The following is a 17,933-nucleotide window of genomic DNA, read 5'->3' on the forward strand; positions in this document are numbered from 1 at the left end:
AAGAACTTAATAAAGGATACAGAAAAACATGCAAGAAGCTAAACATTCCCTTCCACTCAACAAAACGTTTTTCTGTCAAACATCTAGCTTAAGACGGAGTCCACCCAAAACCTGACAAGATCAATAAGCTGATGAAGGACATCTACAATGCTCTGAGATCACTAGCCTAAAGTGTCCATTTGCGGAACCAACTGCTGTGTGGTCTCATGCTTAGCAGTCCCTCAAGGCTAATAAAGAGAGCCGTAACGAGCAGAGGAAGAGGAGGAAGAGGAGGATGAGCGTTTGTGTGTCTGCGTGTTGGTGTGAGTGTGTGGTGTGTGTGTGTGTCAGTTGGTGTGTGTGTGCGTGTGTGGGTGTGGGAGCGTCTGTGTGTGCATGTGTGTGTAAGTTCTCAACGGTGGTACATATGACATTTAAACTATATTTCACGTGTTTTTGTTGCTCTTCTTGTGGTGTTTTCGCTTTTTCTTAATTATAACAGTTCTCATTGGGCTTATAGTTTCTCCAAATTTTGTCAACTTGTCCGTTTCATCTTCTAAGCATGACTTTCATTGACTCATGTACCCTTTAATTTTGAATGATTTTGGTCTTTTAAAAATTGTCTTCATTTGATTTTTTGTCCTTTTTGACCTAACGGAACTACAAAATGTTGTTTTATAGCTTCTAAAGCAATATGCCATGCTGCGATTAAAGGATTTTGTATGTAATTTGTTTTTCTGGATTTTTTCAAAAACTTTCATTATTTTCAAAAAGATGCAGGAAAATTGTTGGTTGTAAGGTCCTTAGTTATTTCAATTCTTTGGATTGTAATTCAAGACTTGTCCTGATATGTTTTTTTCGAGGAATCAGATGACTGCGGGTTTTTAATAATATATGCATGGCTTTCCATTGGATTTCTAAATAACGTGTAGAAATTCTTTCGTATACGAATTCATTTATAAAATATTTCAAGACCAAATTACGCAATTTACTTTAATTATTCAAGGAAATATATTGACGTTTGCAAAAACAATTGTCCTCATCACTGTGGCTTTCATATATATAAGTGAAAATTTTTGTTTCAACTGTCACTAGTATATAAATTTGTCAAAAGCCAACTTGGGAAAATCTGGATGATTTTGTTTCATTATCTGCTGACAAGATGTGAATGTTCAAACATGAGGACCCCAAATCCAAGAATTGGTTCGAAAACGCAAGAGAGTACGTTCTCCTGAAAAGAATGCTGTAAAAATCACTCTGCTAGCAAGTTAATTTTTAAATTCATAGAGTGCTAAGTGAAAGTCGTGATTTGCACACGTATAGGGGTGACTATTGTTTTCACCAGAAAATTGATGTCTTGCATCTATCATTACTCTCATCTGTAAACAATGATGTGTTTTCAAATTTTTGCTTTGGCTTGATACGTTTCTATTTCTGATACGTTTCTATTTCTTTGAAAGTTCATAGTTGAAGAGGCTGATTGAAAAGTTTTTAAAGCTAATGCTCAGACCGAAAGTGGTCATTTCAAGACCAATAACTGAAGCACAAAAGGCGTTCATGATGCATGAACGAACATCACGAGCCTTTTATGCTGTCAGATAAAACATTAAACGTTTTTCCCAGAACCTTTAACATAACCGACTAACGTCGGGAGAATTGCTATCAAACGACCGGCGAGAGGTTGGCTTCGTCAGTAGCTAGCCACGGTTTAGTGAGGGTAGCTTTAGCCTAATTGAAGGGGCAAGATTTGAGCGCAGCGGGGGGAGGTCACCGGGCTGCTGATGGGGGGCAACAGTGGTGGGAGGGGGCAAGAGTGGGGAGGTGGGCTTCTATTTGATAGGTTTCCGCGGAAAATTTTTTCAACAGTAAGTGTTACATTTTTTCTGGCAAAAACTTTATCTGTTTCTTTTGCCCTATCCCCAGAAAAAGTAGTTTTCTTTGACCATGTGAAAAAAACTACAGAACTGCCTACCTGACGGCATGGTTGTACACGCTCTAATCAGCGCTCTACGGAGTGATGTGAACAATTTTTTTCAGAAAAGAACGGCCAACCAAGAAAAGAAATTGTGGTCTAAAATTGCTAAACATAACCAACTAACGTCGGAAGAATAGCTCTTGAACGGCTAGTGGGATCTCTAATTAATAGCAGCCTGATTCAATGGGCGGGGACATTTACTCGGGGGCTTTAAATAAACTCATCAGAGGTTAATATATACCATTATCAATATTTAACGTGAAAAAATGGCACCAGTTTTGGCGCATTTTTCATTTAACTTTTAGTGTTCAATTGGCACCAATTGAGGTCAGCTGCTTGAAATTGTGAATTAGAGAGAATTTTAGATCACAAAAAACGCAAGTTATGGGCTTAAAAGTTACTCGAAAAGTCAATAAAAAGGGGGGTAGATGATTAGGGGAGGTAGGTGGAGGGCAAGTAGTCGAGTGTCTGTAGTTTAGATATGTAAGGGTGGCCTATATAGGATCAAAAAATCTCAAAATGACCTCTTCACCTTGAATATTATCAGCAGTTCTTAAAAACTAAACATTACAAACTAAGTTACTGTTAAAATACAATGTTCGAAAACACAATTCAACAATGTCAACAATTCACAATTCAACAATTCAACATTTCAGTAAAAACAGAGGTAAATGTTCGCAACGAAAGAAGTCAAAATTCAATTCCTGAACAAACTTGCTCTAGCTTAAAAAAAACCTGTGGAATACCAATACTCTTCTTCGAATAGTAAAAAGACACACACGTTTACAATAATTGCTTCTGTTCGAGAGCAATTAACAATGATTTGTTTAGAATACAGAGAAACATATCCAAACTAACATCTCTTGGGAAATCATGTAGTTCCATGTTTTCAAAGAATAGAGCCCTGACCCTCCAGTGTCTGACTACCCAAGTGATGTTGATGAGGTCATCCACCTGGGTAGAGTACCACACACACTCCTTCTTGATATCTTCTACATTCTTCAACACCAGTCTAGGGTCGTAACTTAACAAAACTAATCTTACACACCTCACAGTCACAGTGAGACATGGATGCATACAGCAGATACTTCAATGGAGCTCAGGGATAACGACGCCACTTCCGATCATGGTCTCAGAATAATCAACTCTAATAACATTAGCTTTAACTTGTAATCACTAAGCACACAACTTTATGATGATTGCTCCGACCCACTTTAGTGGGGGAGGAACTATATACTCAACTGGTTTTATTTGTTCAGTCAATTTTCGCCGATCGATATATTCATCGTACAGGATTGTGAGTGGTAGAAAGCTTGTCAAGCGTAAAATTTCAAAATAAAAATATTTCTTTCGAATTTTGCTTTCTCCAAGGAGTTACGGATGTTTAAAGATTCGTGAACGCTAGCCTAACTTCCGTTTTTTTTGTTCACATTTTTCGAAATTTTCGCTTAAATTTTAAGTCACTTTTGCAAAATATGATAGCGTTGTTAACGATAGTCTAATTGATTTTACATTTAAAGATTCTATGAACCATTTCTCATTTTCTATGAGAATTCTGTGAACCATTTGTTTTGGCAAAACTTTCAACTAAATTTTTAAAAATTAAGGGCTTTTTTTTCATAAAAAATTCATCAAATATGCCAATTTGGCCCCCTTTGTCCAATTTGACCGATGGTGCAGACAAAAAAACTGCTGAAACAATAATCGTATTCTCAGAAATTGGCTAATTGTACCTCCAGCATAGTTTATTTTTTTGATAAGTTTAGATTTTCGTTCGCCAAAAAACCTTTAACGCCATGTTTATAATATATACGTTTTTAAAAGCCGCGCAGCGATAGCAAGGCCGGTTTGGTTCTCATCGTTGAGAGTTGCATTGAAAAAAGATTTAGATTAAATTTTGGGCCTGTCTTTTTTGAAATTTTATGATAATTTCTATCATCCCAATTACAAGAAAATATTTTTTAATTTATAGGTTCCATTAAAAAGGTTTTTTTGTTTTCCAATAAAATCCAATGAAGCAATATTCGTATTCAGGAGTAAAGTTCATGGTTTCTATGGCTCCAACAAATTGTTTTCGTAAATTGCTATTAATTTTAGATGATGTAATGCTTCTTTGGTTTTATAACTTGATACGCATCCAAAATTCATCATTTATTTTGGATATACGGACTTTTTGGTGAAATTAGCTGTTTCGGTAACGATTGGAACATTTTTCGGTTTCAAAGGAGAACCAGCACAAGTAAGAGCAGTTTTGGTCTAGTTCTGGAATTTTACGGTTCAAAAAAAAATTCGGATGATGATGAGGTGATGTATATATTTTAGAGAAATTTTTTTTTCAATTTTACGTGCAAAATGAGGTAACTGAACATTCACAACAATTTCATCAAAGACATAAGTTATTTTGTCGTCAACATCAATTGCATAAAAATGTTCGTGAAATTTTGAACTCTGTCTGTATTCAGTTTTAATGTGTGGTGTTTTAGTAGGACATAGTCTTACTAATCACATGTAAACAATGGCTGCATAAACAGTTCCAATTCAAACTATTTAACATTTTAAGTTGAAAATTTATTGTTGTAAGGGTTTACGGTTTTAAAAATATAAAGTTTTTTTTAAATTCCCCCTTTTGATTTTACTTCTGCAACCTTTTAGCGTAGCCTCATTAAAAAATGAGGTAGCATCTTTTCAATTGAATTAACATGTAGATTTATTTGCTGTTTCATTATTGTTTCTTGTGTTGAAATACGTGTTTTCAAAAATTTTAAAAATTTTTTCGTGACATTTTCCAATGTTTGGGGTTCTTTTTGCTGTCTTGTCCGACAACCATATTGATACCACATTAATAAAGAGTAGCAAGTCACTTTAAAGAGGCGTTGACATAAGTTGCAATTTACTTATTTCATTTTTTTGTTGATAGGTTTTGATCTTATAGGCTTCGACACCGTTTCCTCGCAAAATTGAATTGAACTTTTGATTTTTGTTTGCGGTTGTTCTTTTTAGTCGTATGAGATTCTGGATAATGAGAGATCTCAAACGTTTTGTTCGATGATATAAATGAAGCCATTGCTTGAATTCATGTATTCTAGTTTTGCACATTTTGTTTTCTGTCTACTTGTTATTCTCATTAAAGACAGGTCCCGTATTTTTTCTTGTAAAATTCAATTAATTTTGGTCTTAAGTAAGGCTTGTAATTTTATTTAATTTTCTTGTTTGTCTTGTCTCTTACGCTCCCTAGTGGCAGTTATCATTGGCCCTCTAATAACTTATTGTTTGCGTTGTATAAAGGTCAGAGTTGAAGCGATTTTTTAAATGGATAAAACACTTATTTTCGAACGATAAGTTGTTTTTTGAAAGTTTCTATCTCTTCCTCTTATGGTGGACAATTAAATCAAAAACGTGGTTGAGCGGGGTCAGAACATTATGCGCAAACACACCTTAACGAGCCTCCTTTTTTCTTTGACCTTTTAACTAGATAAAAAAGTATTTACTTCAAAAAGAAATTTATCGTGATGTGAGTGAGAATTGGCTGCAATAGGAAGGGGATAAAATGGTGTAGGAATGGTATGCAATGAAAGGAACTTTGGGCTAACTCTGTGATCCTAAAACGACGACAGGTGTTTAAGCTGCCTAAGCGAAAACGCTGCAATTATTGCAGTCCTAATGACACATAATTTTGGATTAAAATATCAACCCTGGCAGCTGTAAATACAAGTTAAAAGTTTTTGTTTTCAGCACAACAACATATATTACTCCGAAAAACGTTTGGAGCCTATTTTGAAAATTAACGCTTGAAGGTCATCAATGTTTTGCTCTTCGCAATGCCAATCATTTTTTTTCTCTCGTCTGGTTGCATTGAAAAGCTCATGAAAAACTAAATTGATTGTTGAAAAGGTTTTTAATTTTTTAAAAAATTTTTTATTTTTAATTTTGAGAAAAATTGAGGCTCAAAATATTTTTTAAAAATACGCATTTTTGACCTTTCACGCTTTCTATGTACAGATATTGAGCATATTAATACAATTCTACTTAACGGATGTTTTCTGTAAAAATTGACATTATGACTTTGATAATCTGAAGCTTTTTACAAAAATGAGCATGTTTAGCAGTTTCTTCATTAGGGTGGAAACAAATTAGACAATTTTTTTTAAAAATGAAGCCAAAACTTGAGGAAGTCAGAACTACGAATCGTAACAAAAATTGAAAAAAGTTTGACGAGGTGCATATTTACTAGAAGCGTAACCATTTTTGATTACAGAATTCTGGAGCGGAATCTATGAACGAAATATAAATTTTCGAATTTTTTTTCCTTTTAGAGAGAAAACAAAGTTATCACTATGCCAAATATGAGCACCACTTGACAGGCTTAATGCCTTTTTGGCGTCCTTTCAGATACATTTAGATACAAAAATTGTATTTACAGTATCTGAGAACAATTTATTATTATTATAAACCTAGCTGAGATTAACATCGAGGGTGGGGGATTTTTTAGAAGTACATTATATGGAAGTACTAATAGAAGTACATTATTTATTATTTGAAGGCTTGGGGCATTATGAGCGACCGCAAGTTTTATATCCCACTGATTTCAGACTTAATTTTATATAATATCGAAGTGAAATTCTCCGCTTTTTACCAATTTTTATTGTGTCAGTTCACCAATTTATGGGTTAGTCATATATACTGAAAAAGTAAGTTAGCACTCCTAGTTTTGCGAAGTAAAGAATCAATTTTTGGTGGAATTTTACTCCAACTAAAATTAAAATTTTGAGAGCAGTTTTTACACAATTGATCTTCTACACTAGCTTCCCGTATGCCTTTGGAATTTAAATAAAATGAGGGAGAGCCAAAGGCAAAGTTGATGAACTCTATCCAAATTTCACAATAAAAAGAAAGTTGTTACAAGATGCGATATGTAACAATTTTTGTTTTACTGCGAAGCTTGGATGGAGTTCATCCAACTTTACCCTCGGCTTTCTCATTAAATTTCATAGGTAGACGAAACTTGAATTTAGGTTGTAGTATGTTGTCTCAAAAATTGAATTTTTACTTTGTTAAAATATGTGGAGCTAACTTACTTTTTCCGTCGTTCAGTGCAGTTATACCAAATATGACTGCTCATAAAATAGACCTGAGAAACAAAAAAATGCAGGATTTTTTTAACATAGCTGGCAGATTGCCAGAAAAAAGCCGCAATAGATTCAAAGATCGGCGGTCTAAAAAACAGTAAAAAAGACAGACCAAAAAAATTCGTCTTTTCATTGAAGGCTGATCTGTTATATTTTGATTAAAAATCTGTAAAAGTTATTGCTGCCTCTATTAGCTGATCTCAAATAACCTTCATTTAGAGTGACACACACCCATTTGACTTATCTCTTTGAATAAAAGTAAATAAAAGTCAATTTCAAAGTGAGGAAGTCATTTTTGAGAGTGAGGTAAGTCAAGTGTGATCAAAAATTTAATCACGCGCATGAACAAAAAAACTCGCTCCACTAAGAGCGAAAAATGACGTCACACATGCAATTCAGTTGAAATTGCATGAACGAATGAACAAAAAATGGCTGTGACGTCATAAGGTCGTAACAAAAATCATGACGACGAAATAAAAAAACATAGCAGGACAAGTCCTGACGTACAATTCAAAGAATTTTCATTGACTAAACAGAAAATCTAGACCTAGAATGGGCTATGAGTGAATTTAGAAAACCATTTTAAAAAAATCAGAACAAAAAAATAAGAAAAAAACAGAAAATCAATATCAAAATGCCGCATGTGAGCAAAAAAAAACCCTAGCGAGAAATGAAATTTTAATTTAAACAAAAAACTAGGCCTTGAATGAGCTGTGAATGGATTGGGAAAACCATTTAGAAAAAAATCCGATCCAAAAAATCGAAAAAACAGTAAAAATCAGAGTGAAATTGCCGCATGTGAACAAAAAACCACTACCGAGAAACCGAATTTTTGTTCAAACACAGTTTTCTCACTCTACTTTAAAATTAGAGCGATAAAAATTCACGCCGCAAAACCACTCGCTTTTTCGCTCCACTTCCTGTTTCGGCGTGACCAAAATCACTACTCCAATTTGACTTCAAAAATCATGAAAATGTGTGAACAGATCTTAAAAAAAAAAAAAGACAGCGCCCCAATACAATTCAAATTCTTTGAATTGTAAAAAACCAAGAGAAGGCCAATAATAGCCTCAGCTATCGCTGTGCGGCTATTAAAAAAAATACCAGATTAACTAACAACGCATACGTCAAATTTGTCATTGAACTTTGATTCGAAGGTTCACCTCTGTGCTTTGAATATAGATATTTGTTAGTTTGTTATTTGTTTGTTACTACTCACTCGCATCTGTCGTCTGATGCCCAGCTGGCCTCAATCAGCACCTCAGCCTCAAAACTCTGATTCTTAGTGTCTATGTCTCCTGGAAAAAATAACCACTGTAAAGAATGCAACAGGTCAATTAACTCGTGAAGATGGAATCTTGAAACAGTGTAAAAAATTCAATTTGAAAAAATGTCGCCAGGTCAGATTTAATGAAGTTTGAGCTGTTTTTATGTTTTCATCACAATTTTTAATTTTTGTGCTGGACTGGATGATTGTAATTTCTTCTCAATTCACATTATTAGGCAGTTACAACCAATTTGCGCCCGTTCTGTGAAAAGTCCAGCAAGAAATTTCAAAACAATTGATGCAAACAGAAAAGCAGCTCAAAATTTAGATCAATTCATCTGACTTGGCGCCAACTTTTGGTATGTTTTGGAATCTTAACTATGTTCATATTTTGTAAAAATCAATTTAGATTTTTGAAACGTAAGACTATTATCTACTTCAATTTTACATCTGCGATCAACTTTAAAATTTAAAACTTTTCAAAACATACCCTGCGAACAGATATGGTCCTGACCAAAATTAACTCTGATCAGACTTTCCGGACTTAGAGGGTCTCTGGTCAGACTTTCCAGACCGCACAATTTCTGATCAGAACATAACATCTCGAGACCATGGTCCAAAGTCAAAATTGGACCATTACCCCGACTATAATCAGACCATGATCAGACTTGTCAGACTAAATTAACCTCTGATCAGACTCAATCTAGACCATTGTGCGCATATGATCAGATTATATACTTATCGCTAAAATATATTCATTTCATGAAAATTGATGTTTCAAATATTATATTCAACTAAGGCAAAGCCAGTTCTAAAAGTATTGCCAATGAAAAGAAAACTCACTTGCCACAAGAAAAATTTATTGAGTATACTGCTGATTCGTGTTTTGACTGAATAGATGAAATTAGACAACTTTGCATAATAACGTCTTTATCTACAGTTATTCTAATTCTTTTCAAAAGTGGATCGGCATTTGCTATCAGCGTTCCGTTGGTTCTAATCAACCCCATCAGACTCTCGATGAATCTCAGATCAGAATGCTGCTGTATTGTTGACCCTTGGCAGAGACATCTGTGAGAAAAAAACTTGAACTTGAAAAAATTAATTGCTCGAATCGGCCTCTGATAAGACTATCCTGCACTTGAAGCCGCCTATGATCAGACTTTCCAGAACAAAGTGACCTCTGATCAGACCATCTCCAGACCATGTTCCAGAATCTAGTGCGCTAGACTGTAGTGCTGCTGTCCAGACGTAATGAAAAGAACGACGCTCAAAATTAGACGCTCAAAATGATCATTTTTAAAAATTCAATAAATAACGTGTGTGCACTCAAGTTGGTCTGTCCAGAGAACAATTTGGGTTTCGACCTCAACCTGGGTGGCGATTAGACGCTCAAAATTATCAATTTTAAAAATTCAAAAAATAAGAATAATGGCGAATAAATATCTGCATATCAGAATACTATTTCAAGTGCACTTACCTAAAAGGAGGAAACAAATTCTCAACCTCACAATCTTGTCAGAGTTTACAAATTTCTCCAAATCTCCATTTTCCATTAGTGCCATAAAGCTCAATTCAAAGCTACAAAACAGCGAACAGCTAAAGAGAATAAATGAAGTGGAAAATGAAGATATGAATTTAAAATTAGAAGCTAAAAAGGATCAGCCCTTAATTGATTCACATTTTGAATGTGGTGAAATTGATGTAAGCTGTCGCTTTTTCAAACTGTTCAGTCGTGCGTGAAAACATTTCAGCTCGTTGGTTTTGAAAAAAGAAATGGCCCGCTTTAGTCCAAGCTGGTCAGAGGCCGGCCGCCTTTTAAACGGTACCGCTTTTGAACAAATATGATAATTATGTTAAATATGGGTTGGGGGAGGGGATAAAGGGACTAAGAGTTCAATCTCTGCCTTTCGAGCTATCATGATAATTTCTTCTGTTATTGATGAGCTCGATGAATAAATGCTAGGCTCATGAGAGCCTGAAGAACCTAATGAGATAAAATGTGCCATTAAAGATTGCGTTCAAATCAACTTTGTTATCAAAAATATGATTTTCTAAAAGGTTATTATGAAAAACGTTGAATTGTTTATTGCCCAATTTAATCAGATTAGGAGGTATTAAGTCTTTTTTGAAGAAAAAGATATGCAATCGTCAATTGGTTTTTTAGAGATTTTTTCATATTACTAGAGCGACTAGTTATTGGTGGTAGACGTCCTTTTTGTTATAGTTCTGGTTTGAGGCCTTGAAGTCATTGCGGTTAGAAAAAGTTAGTCTGCGAACAGGGTATTTCCTAAGTCGTTTTTAGCAGTTCCTGAGACCACTGTGCCTCTCCTATACTGTTCGAATATACTGTTCGAATTGTTTGTTTCACAACACGTAAGGAATATGATCATGTCTTCTCATGTCAAAAAATGTCCGCAAAATCGGCTCTTGAACTTTTTAGATATCCATAAGGTATGTTTAATGATCATACAATAAGAGGCCATAAATCAGTAAACGTTTTTGCATAAGTAGTATAAACAATCAAAATTTGTTGCTTTGAAAAAACATTTGGTCACTATATTCTGCACCTGAAGACCGGAAAATTTCCCACCCTTTAAAAACCTAAGAACAATTTAAGGTTTCAACGGTCAACTTTTTTGAGCGAATGATATTTTCTTACAAATTTCTTCCTGAAGGTTGCTCATTTCATGCTTAAGGGAGAGATGACAGAAAAGTGATTAGAGAAAACTGATTGCTAACTTAATGCTAAACCTATCACTAAAAAAAATCAGACTTCAAATTATCAAAAAAAATATTAATATCAAAATATTACACGTTGAACTTGCAATTGTGTTTCCTGCAACGAAGTTTTCAGAAGATTTAATAGCGACTACTTATCAATTTTATATAGGATTATGTTCGGTAATGTAAAAATTAACGTCTCGTAGTGTTACTATTATCAGTCCATACTCAGTGTTTGCCCTCTTTTCAGGCCATATCTCCGGACCTATCTTTTTACAGGAACATCAGTCCAGATTATTTCTATTATGAGATCTTAATGCGACCACAATTGTCCGCTCCATTTTTGAGACAAAATCCTGGGAGTCACAATTAATGTTTTGCTATTTGAGCTCAAAAAGTCTCATATTAAGGAGCCTGTTAAAAATCCGATTGGCAAAAAGGCAGAAAAAAATAAACAAAATTTCGAAAAAGTACTCTGTCGATTTTTTTAAAAGCAATGAACCACAAAAAAAAAAGATAACAACATGATGCCATTTAGCTGGGTTTGAATTTTCATCGAACTCCCCATTTTCTTCAACAAAATAATGTATGAACTCGGCTGACATTCTCTTTATTGTTTTGTAATGAAGACCGCATTTCGCTGCCATGAAGCTGATTTTAATGTACTTTTTAAAAGTTAAATGATGACGCTTTTTTCGAAATGAAATACTGTGATTTTTGAGGAACGATTTTTCTTGTATCTCAGTTTGGGTTACCTTTGTCAAGCAACCGAAAGTTCGTCCTCTTCGATATCAAAATCGACAAATCGGTTAAAGGTCTTTGACTTTTCTATCGTTATTTTGTCCATCTAAAATTGTTTTTTCCTTTTTCCTTTCTATTCAACCAGATTAAAACAATAATCAAAATTGGTGCTGACAAGTATTTGGTCAGAAAATATGAAAAAGCGATGTAATCACATGTAGAAAACACAGGAAAATTGGAAATCTCTCCGTGTGTATGTGATAGTGGTGTATTTGTATATATATATGTATATATATATATATATATATATATATATATATATATATATATACATATATATATATATAAAATTTATATATATATATATATATATATATATATATATATATACATATATATATATATATATATATATAAATGTGTCTGTGTGTTCATGGCTAAGTGTTTTTTATGTGTAAATTTGTGTGAACATGTTGCTTGTTTGTTTTTTTGTTTTTAGGTGCTTTTGAGCTGGTCTGTGTTCCTGAGTGTGTGTGGGTGTTTGTGTGATTGTTAATGTGTCTCTATGCAAGAGTGTGCGTATGTGCTGGTGCATATGTGTCGGTGTGTGTTTTTAAGTGTGTGTGTGTGCGGGGGGTGATTTTGTGTGAGTTTGCGTGCGTTAAAGAACCAAACCAAAACAAAACTTTTTTTTCAGGATTGAACAATTCTTTGTAAAGACAACTTTTGGAAAAAATTTTGAGCCCAAAATTTTGAAAGCTTGAAAGTTTACTTTGTGAAAGTTTTTCTGAAATAGCTGATGTTCATAAATAGCGTTAGTTTTTTCATATCCAGGGTTTTTGTAATTTTTTTAAAAACTACGATCTAAGGCTTTCGTTTTACACGATTATAGAGTGAAGAAGTCTGAAAACCAATTAAGTGAAAAGTTGACTAAGATCTTAATAGCGGAATTAGATAATTATAGCAACATCTTTCAAAATAACTCAAAATTGTGTGTAAACGGACGCTATGGAGGCAACCTGGATAACTCAGATGAATAAAAAATTTCAATAAAACTATTTATAAAAACCTTTTAGACAGTGGAGAAATTTTGCAATGAATTTGTAGAACTTGCAACGAATTGATTTAACTAAGGACAAGACAATTAACAATCTAACAGCAATGTCGAACTAAAATAGATAACAACGCCCGTGACCCTTCATGCGCAAAATGCCTGTTGCAACATTAGGTGCTTCAAGGATCTCTATTAGTAGCAAAGCATTGACTAGGCGCATCCTTAGAAAGCGTACATAAAAAGCAACATTTTGGGAATGAAAAAAATACTCCAACAAAAGTACTAGATTATAAAGGCAAAAATAAGACCATTTTTCTTAAAAAATTAAATACTTTTTAATAACAAATAATATAAAAGTCATAGAGAGCAATAGCTACGGACTAAAATAAATAAATCCATAAATTTAATCAACAATAACAGCCTATGAGATTAGTCATTAAAGGCATTAGGTGATAAAACACCAATTAGTACAACAAATACTAGCAGAACTCAACAATATATTTTGAAAACTAACAGCGAACAAGCCATTAAAAGCTAAACTATGACTTAAACAATTCATTGTCTAAATTAGGCATTCTTTGCAACAGACAAGACCTGTCATTGATAAGACTAAAAGCAACAAACAAGACCCGTCAAAATGACTATAAGTTATATGACAGCAAAAATATTGACAAAAATGGGCCGAAACCAAAAATTAACTATCATTTTTTTACAATAAAAAGTGTTAAAATCAGAAAAAGTATTAACTGCCCGCTGATGAGCTGATGACTTCAAGCAATTTCAAATAGGAGCAATTAGAACTGTTTTATTTTAATAGTACTCACCAGCAGAAAATCCGAAAATGAAAGTCAAATTGCCGCACACGAAAAAAAAATTAGCTATAAAAAATTCATAATTAGTTCAAATAACGATTTCTCACGCAACACTAAAGGTACTTTGTATGACAAATAACGCCTAAAACCCACTCATTTTTCACTTGTCTCCTTATACTACTACAACGTGATTAAAATCATTACTCTAATTTGACTTCTCACTTACGTGAAAAAACAGAAACAAAGGTGAAAAGATCTTGAAAAAAAGACAACACACCAATACAAACAAATAATTTGGATTGTAAAAAAATCATTTTTCTTCGATATCTCTTATTATATTGTTTCCTGTGAAATTTCAGGAAAAACAAAACACACATGTAAAATGAGCAGATAATGCTAGGAATCGATTATGATGCAAATTCTAAAAACCATTGCATGTCAACAACAATGAAAACAACTATTACAATTAAAAACTGAAATATTATACACCTTGAGCAAACTACACGGCAACATGCGAGTATACTATTGTTCAAATAATTCCATCTAGAAGTAAACATTAAAATTTCTTTAAAAGCGTAGAATTTTGAAAATTTTATTAAACTTGAGAAAAAAATGCGAGATAAGTGCAGCATTATCTTTTCACTGGAACCTAATTAAGTTGGTAATTCTATCATAATTAATCTCTCTTGGTCCCAAAAACTATCAGAAAAGTATTACGACTAAAAAATTGAAAAAATAATCAGCGCGATAAGGGTATGAAAAGTCAAGATTATGTCTGAACGATGTCACGATCTGACAATATTTTTTGAAATACTTGCTAATAGCCTGATGAAGTTCATTTTGCCACTAACCTCCAAAAAGTAATCAGTAAAACCAAGGAAACATGAAATGAAGAAATTAGAAGAGCATTTCGACTTTCTAAATCCGGACAAAACTCTAAATCAAAAATGCGCAAATAAAACGCAAAAATACATGAATAATTACATTAATTGATAAAATATTTTGATGGCAGATGGTCATACAGGTGACAAAGAGAGAACGACTTAACAATTTTTCACAAAATTATCACAAAATTCTAACGGGTAGTTATACTTTTAAACCTTATCATGGAAGATTTGAGATGACACTTAATCAGGAAACTAACAATGCCTTGAAATATTAAAAGACACTTCAAAATACCAAAATGTTTTCGAACTTCAATTAAAATTTTAAGCAGTGCAAGACTTTTTAGGTGTAAGAAGAAAAAAATACTGGTAACAAAGTTCATGTCGAATAAATCCGCCAAATCATTAACTAGGGGAAAAAATTTCCAGATGTGGCAAAAAACTCAGAGAAGATAAGATTTTTAATCGATAAATTTTCCCAAAACTCCATCCAAAATCCATTTATTTTCATAAATCTGAACAGCATGCAGTAACTTATATTTGGACTTTTGACAAGCACAAAATGATGCAACCATCAACTCCTGAGAACTGCAACTGTTCAAATCCTCGAAAGATAACTTATGAGCGGAAGTTGAAGAACTTTAGTTGGAACAGAGAATCTTTCTCTGTTTTAGGGAAAAGGTGTAGACGAATAACTGTTTTGCGAACCATCATTAAATCTAATGCACACCATTAAGTAAAACATGAGAAAACAGCGAAAATGATTTTACAATTTAAAAAAACCTTACTGCAGAAAGTTCAATTAGGCTTAAACTATATTGTACCTTTACGAAAAATGACCGTATGGGTTCAAATATTATACCAGTTTTGCAAACGGTTGCATGATACGCTCCCTCGGTGAATATTTTCTATTTTTCGTTTCAGATCAATTTCGCTTATTAAGCATTGATTGTTTTCAGGAATCAAGATGAAGTTTTTTCTCTGTTCCAAACTGACTAGAAACGCCATAAAAGTATTCTAAAAAGCTAAAGACAAACAATTAGAGCCATCTTTTAAAAAAACAATCCCAAAAGAAGCTTAAAACATATTATGAACAATTACTTTGGTCAAGGCACGTGGATCCGTTTTCAAGCAGTTGAATCTATGAAGTTAAGCAAAAAGCACGCCAAATATCTATAGCTCTCTACATTTCTGTGATAAAAAATCGCCTTTAGGATTAAAATTATAGCCAAATATAAAAAACAATCCAAGTTCCCTAAGAAATTTCCGTTTTAGGAAACAAAATTTCTTACTTGTCACCTAAAAAACAAAGAGAACCATCGTGTTACAGTATCAGAGCTCTCAGGGACTCAGCTGCAAACATTTTCAGTAAAATCAACCGAACTAACAATTTCAAAATTTTTTTTGATCACTGACTATTAATACAATACCTCAATACCTCGTTCCAGATTGTTTGAGGGAACGTGTTGGAAAGAAATTGACAGTTTTGAACAATGTTCACGCATGCAGACAATAACTTCGTAGAATATCTCAAAAATTATCGAATCGAGGGAGTTTAAAATTAAACTGTCTGATGATTTCGTTAAGTGAAATTAAAAAAACCATTTTTTTTTCTGAGAACAAGGTGCTTTTAGTCTAAGCTGATAACTGAAAAAAAACAAATTGTCTAAATCATTTCAGCAGAAGACTCTTTAGTTAGCAACCTAATTAACTGAACGTCTAAGGAAACCACAATCCAGGCACGATAATGAAAGAAAATTTCTTTTTCTAATGAGAACTATACAACAAATCTCATACTTGGGTATCTAGTATTCAAGCGGCTGCTGCTATAATGACTGTTGTTGCTTGAATTTTTGGAATATCTTACAACTTAGAGCCCTTTCAAGCTACTTTTTGGTAAATATTTGGTCTTTATCGAAAAAGATTTTTTTAAAACAAACTATGCACGCTTCCTTGCCGCAGTTGAATGCCAGTTCAAGACGGCAGTGATCAGTAAGCACTAATGTAAACTGGTTGAAACACTGATTAAAACAATTCCATTGGTGAACACTGATGGAAAACAACTGTTTGCATTTTTTTGCATAAAAACGAGGAAATCCAAATTTCCTCTTAAAGTTGTAGAATTTCTACGATAGAAGCTTTGCTTAAGATTATTTGGCAATCCAAGAATTACTTGGAGACCATTTGAATAAAGATTTTAGACCATTTTATGCGTGGCGCCATTTTATGAGTTTTGTAACCAAAATTATGTTAAGTTCACTAGCTCTAACAGATTCCAGCAAACCGAGCCAGGTCATAAAATTTGTTTTGATGGACACAGAACTTATAAGTCTTAGTTACGCAGTTGTTGGACAAAGTCCGATCGTTTTTCATTTAGCCTTTCAGCTTTCTTCTGGTTGCTAGAAGCCGTCAAAATTACAACTTGGTCATTTTTGGTTATGAAAGCTTTTGAAGGATCGCAAAAAGCGTTTTTAGAAATTCAGGTGCAGATATGCCGGAATATATTAGTCCATGGTCAAAATGTCAAATATCAATTGAGGAACGCTGTTCTGTGATAAAACAGTTTCAGCCACGCAAAGTCAAAATCAAGGTTAACGACTACGCTAAAACACATTACAATTTTAAGTATTTTTTTTAGATAGTTTGAAAAGAATTCCGTTCAAGCTCTAGTTTTCTGGTCGGACTTTAAAACATTTTAATTTTTCATTCGGAAATATCACCAACATTTTAATTAGCCTTTTAAATTTTTTACCAGTCAAAATCTATATACATAATTTAATTCTGTTGTTTTGAGTAGTCAGGTAATTTCTATTCTACCTCTGCGTTCGCACTTTAAGGAACTTTGGGTAAAAGTAAAGTGGAGACTTGGTTTTAAAAACTGCGACTTTGAGACAAATTGCCTTCATTTTGCAATGAAACTCTGGATGTATTTGGTGATCATGCTCTCTATGTCACGGACGTAGAGGCGCCATCGCAAGACACGACAGAATGCAAGATCGGGTTATATCAGCTTGTTCGACAGCTATCGTAACTCCAATTTGGGAAAACGAAACCTAATCGCTGATAAAAAATTTGCTACATGGCGACATTTTCTATTCATCACGGACGCCAGGCCGTTCTGCTGCTCTTGATGTTAGAGTGGCTTCTTCTCTGCAACTAAAAATTATCCATTATGCGGCTGAGATGATAGGTTGCGAAACAGAAGAATCTAAGTTCGAAAGTTTAGAGAGTTTGAGCAAAAATGATTTCATTAAGGTATTATTTTTATGCCAATGGCAATGGAAGTATTAGGTGGTATATTTTCGCTTTAAAACGAATAGCCACATTTTCAGACGATCAGGAGCTATCAATCCCAGAGATTTTGCATTACT

General features: G+C 33.6%; 1 protein-coding gene across 1 annotated transcript in view; it reads right to left on the bottom strand.

Annotated features, from left to right (window-relative positions):
- The window catches only part of LOC142351814 (uncharacterized), a 26,734-nt gene extending 16,727 nt beyond the window's left edge, over positions 1-10,007 (bottom strand). The window contains exons 1-3 of the mRNA XM_075404014.1: positions 9,828-10,007; positions 8,300-8,378; positions 2,813-2,978 (exon numbers count right to left, since the gene is read on the bottom strand). Coding sequence (XP_075260129.1) covers positions 2,813-2,978; positions 8,300-8,378; positions 9,828-9,912 — 330 coding nt within the window. The 5' untranslated portion in view covers positions 9,913-10,007. The remainder of the gene's footprint in view (positions 1-2,812; positions 2,979-8,299; positions 8,379-9,827) is intronic.
- Positions 10,008-17,933: the final 7,926 nt, after the last annotated feature.

Source organism: Convolutriloba macropyga, chromosome 13, assembly GCF_964194025.1.
Source record: "Convolutriloba macropyga chromosome 13, txConMacr16.3, whole genome shotgun sequence".
NCBI classification, from domain to species: domain Eukaryota; kingdom Metazoa; phylum Xenacoelomorpha; order Acoela; family Convolutidae; genus Convolutriloba; species Convolutriloba macropyga.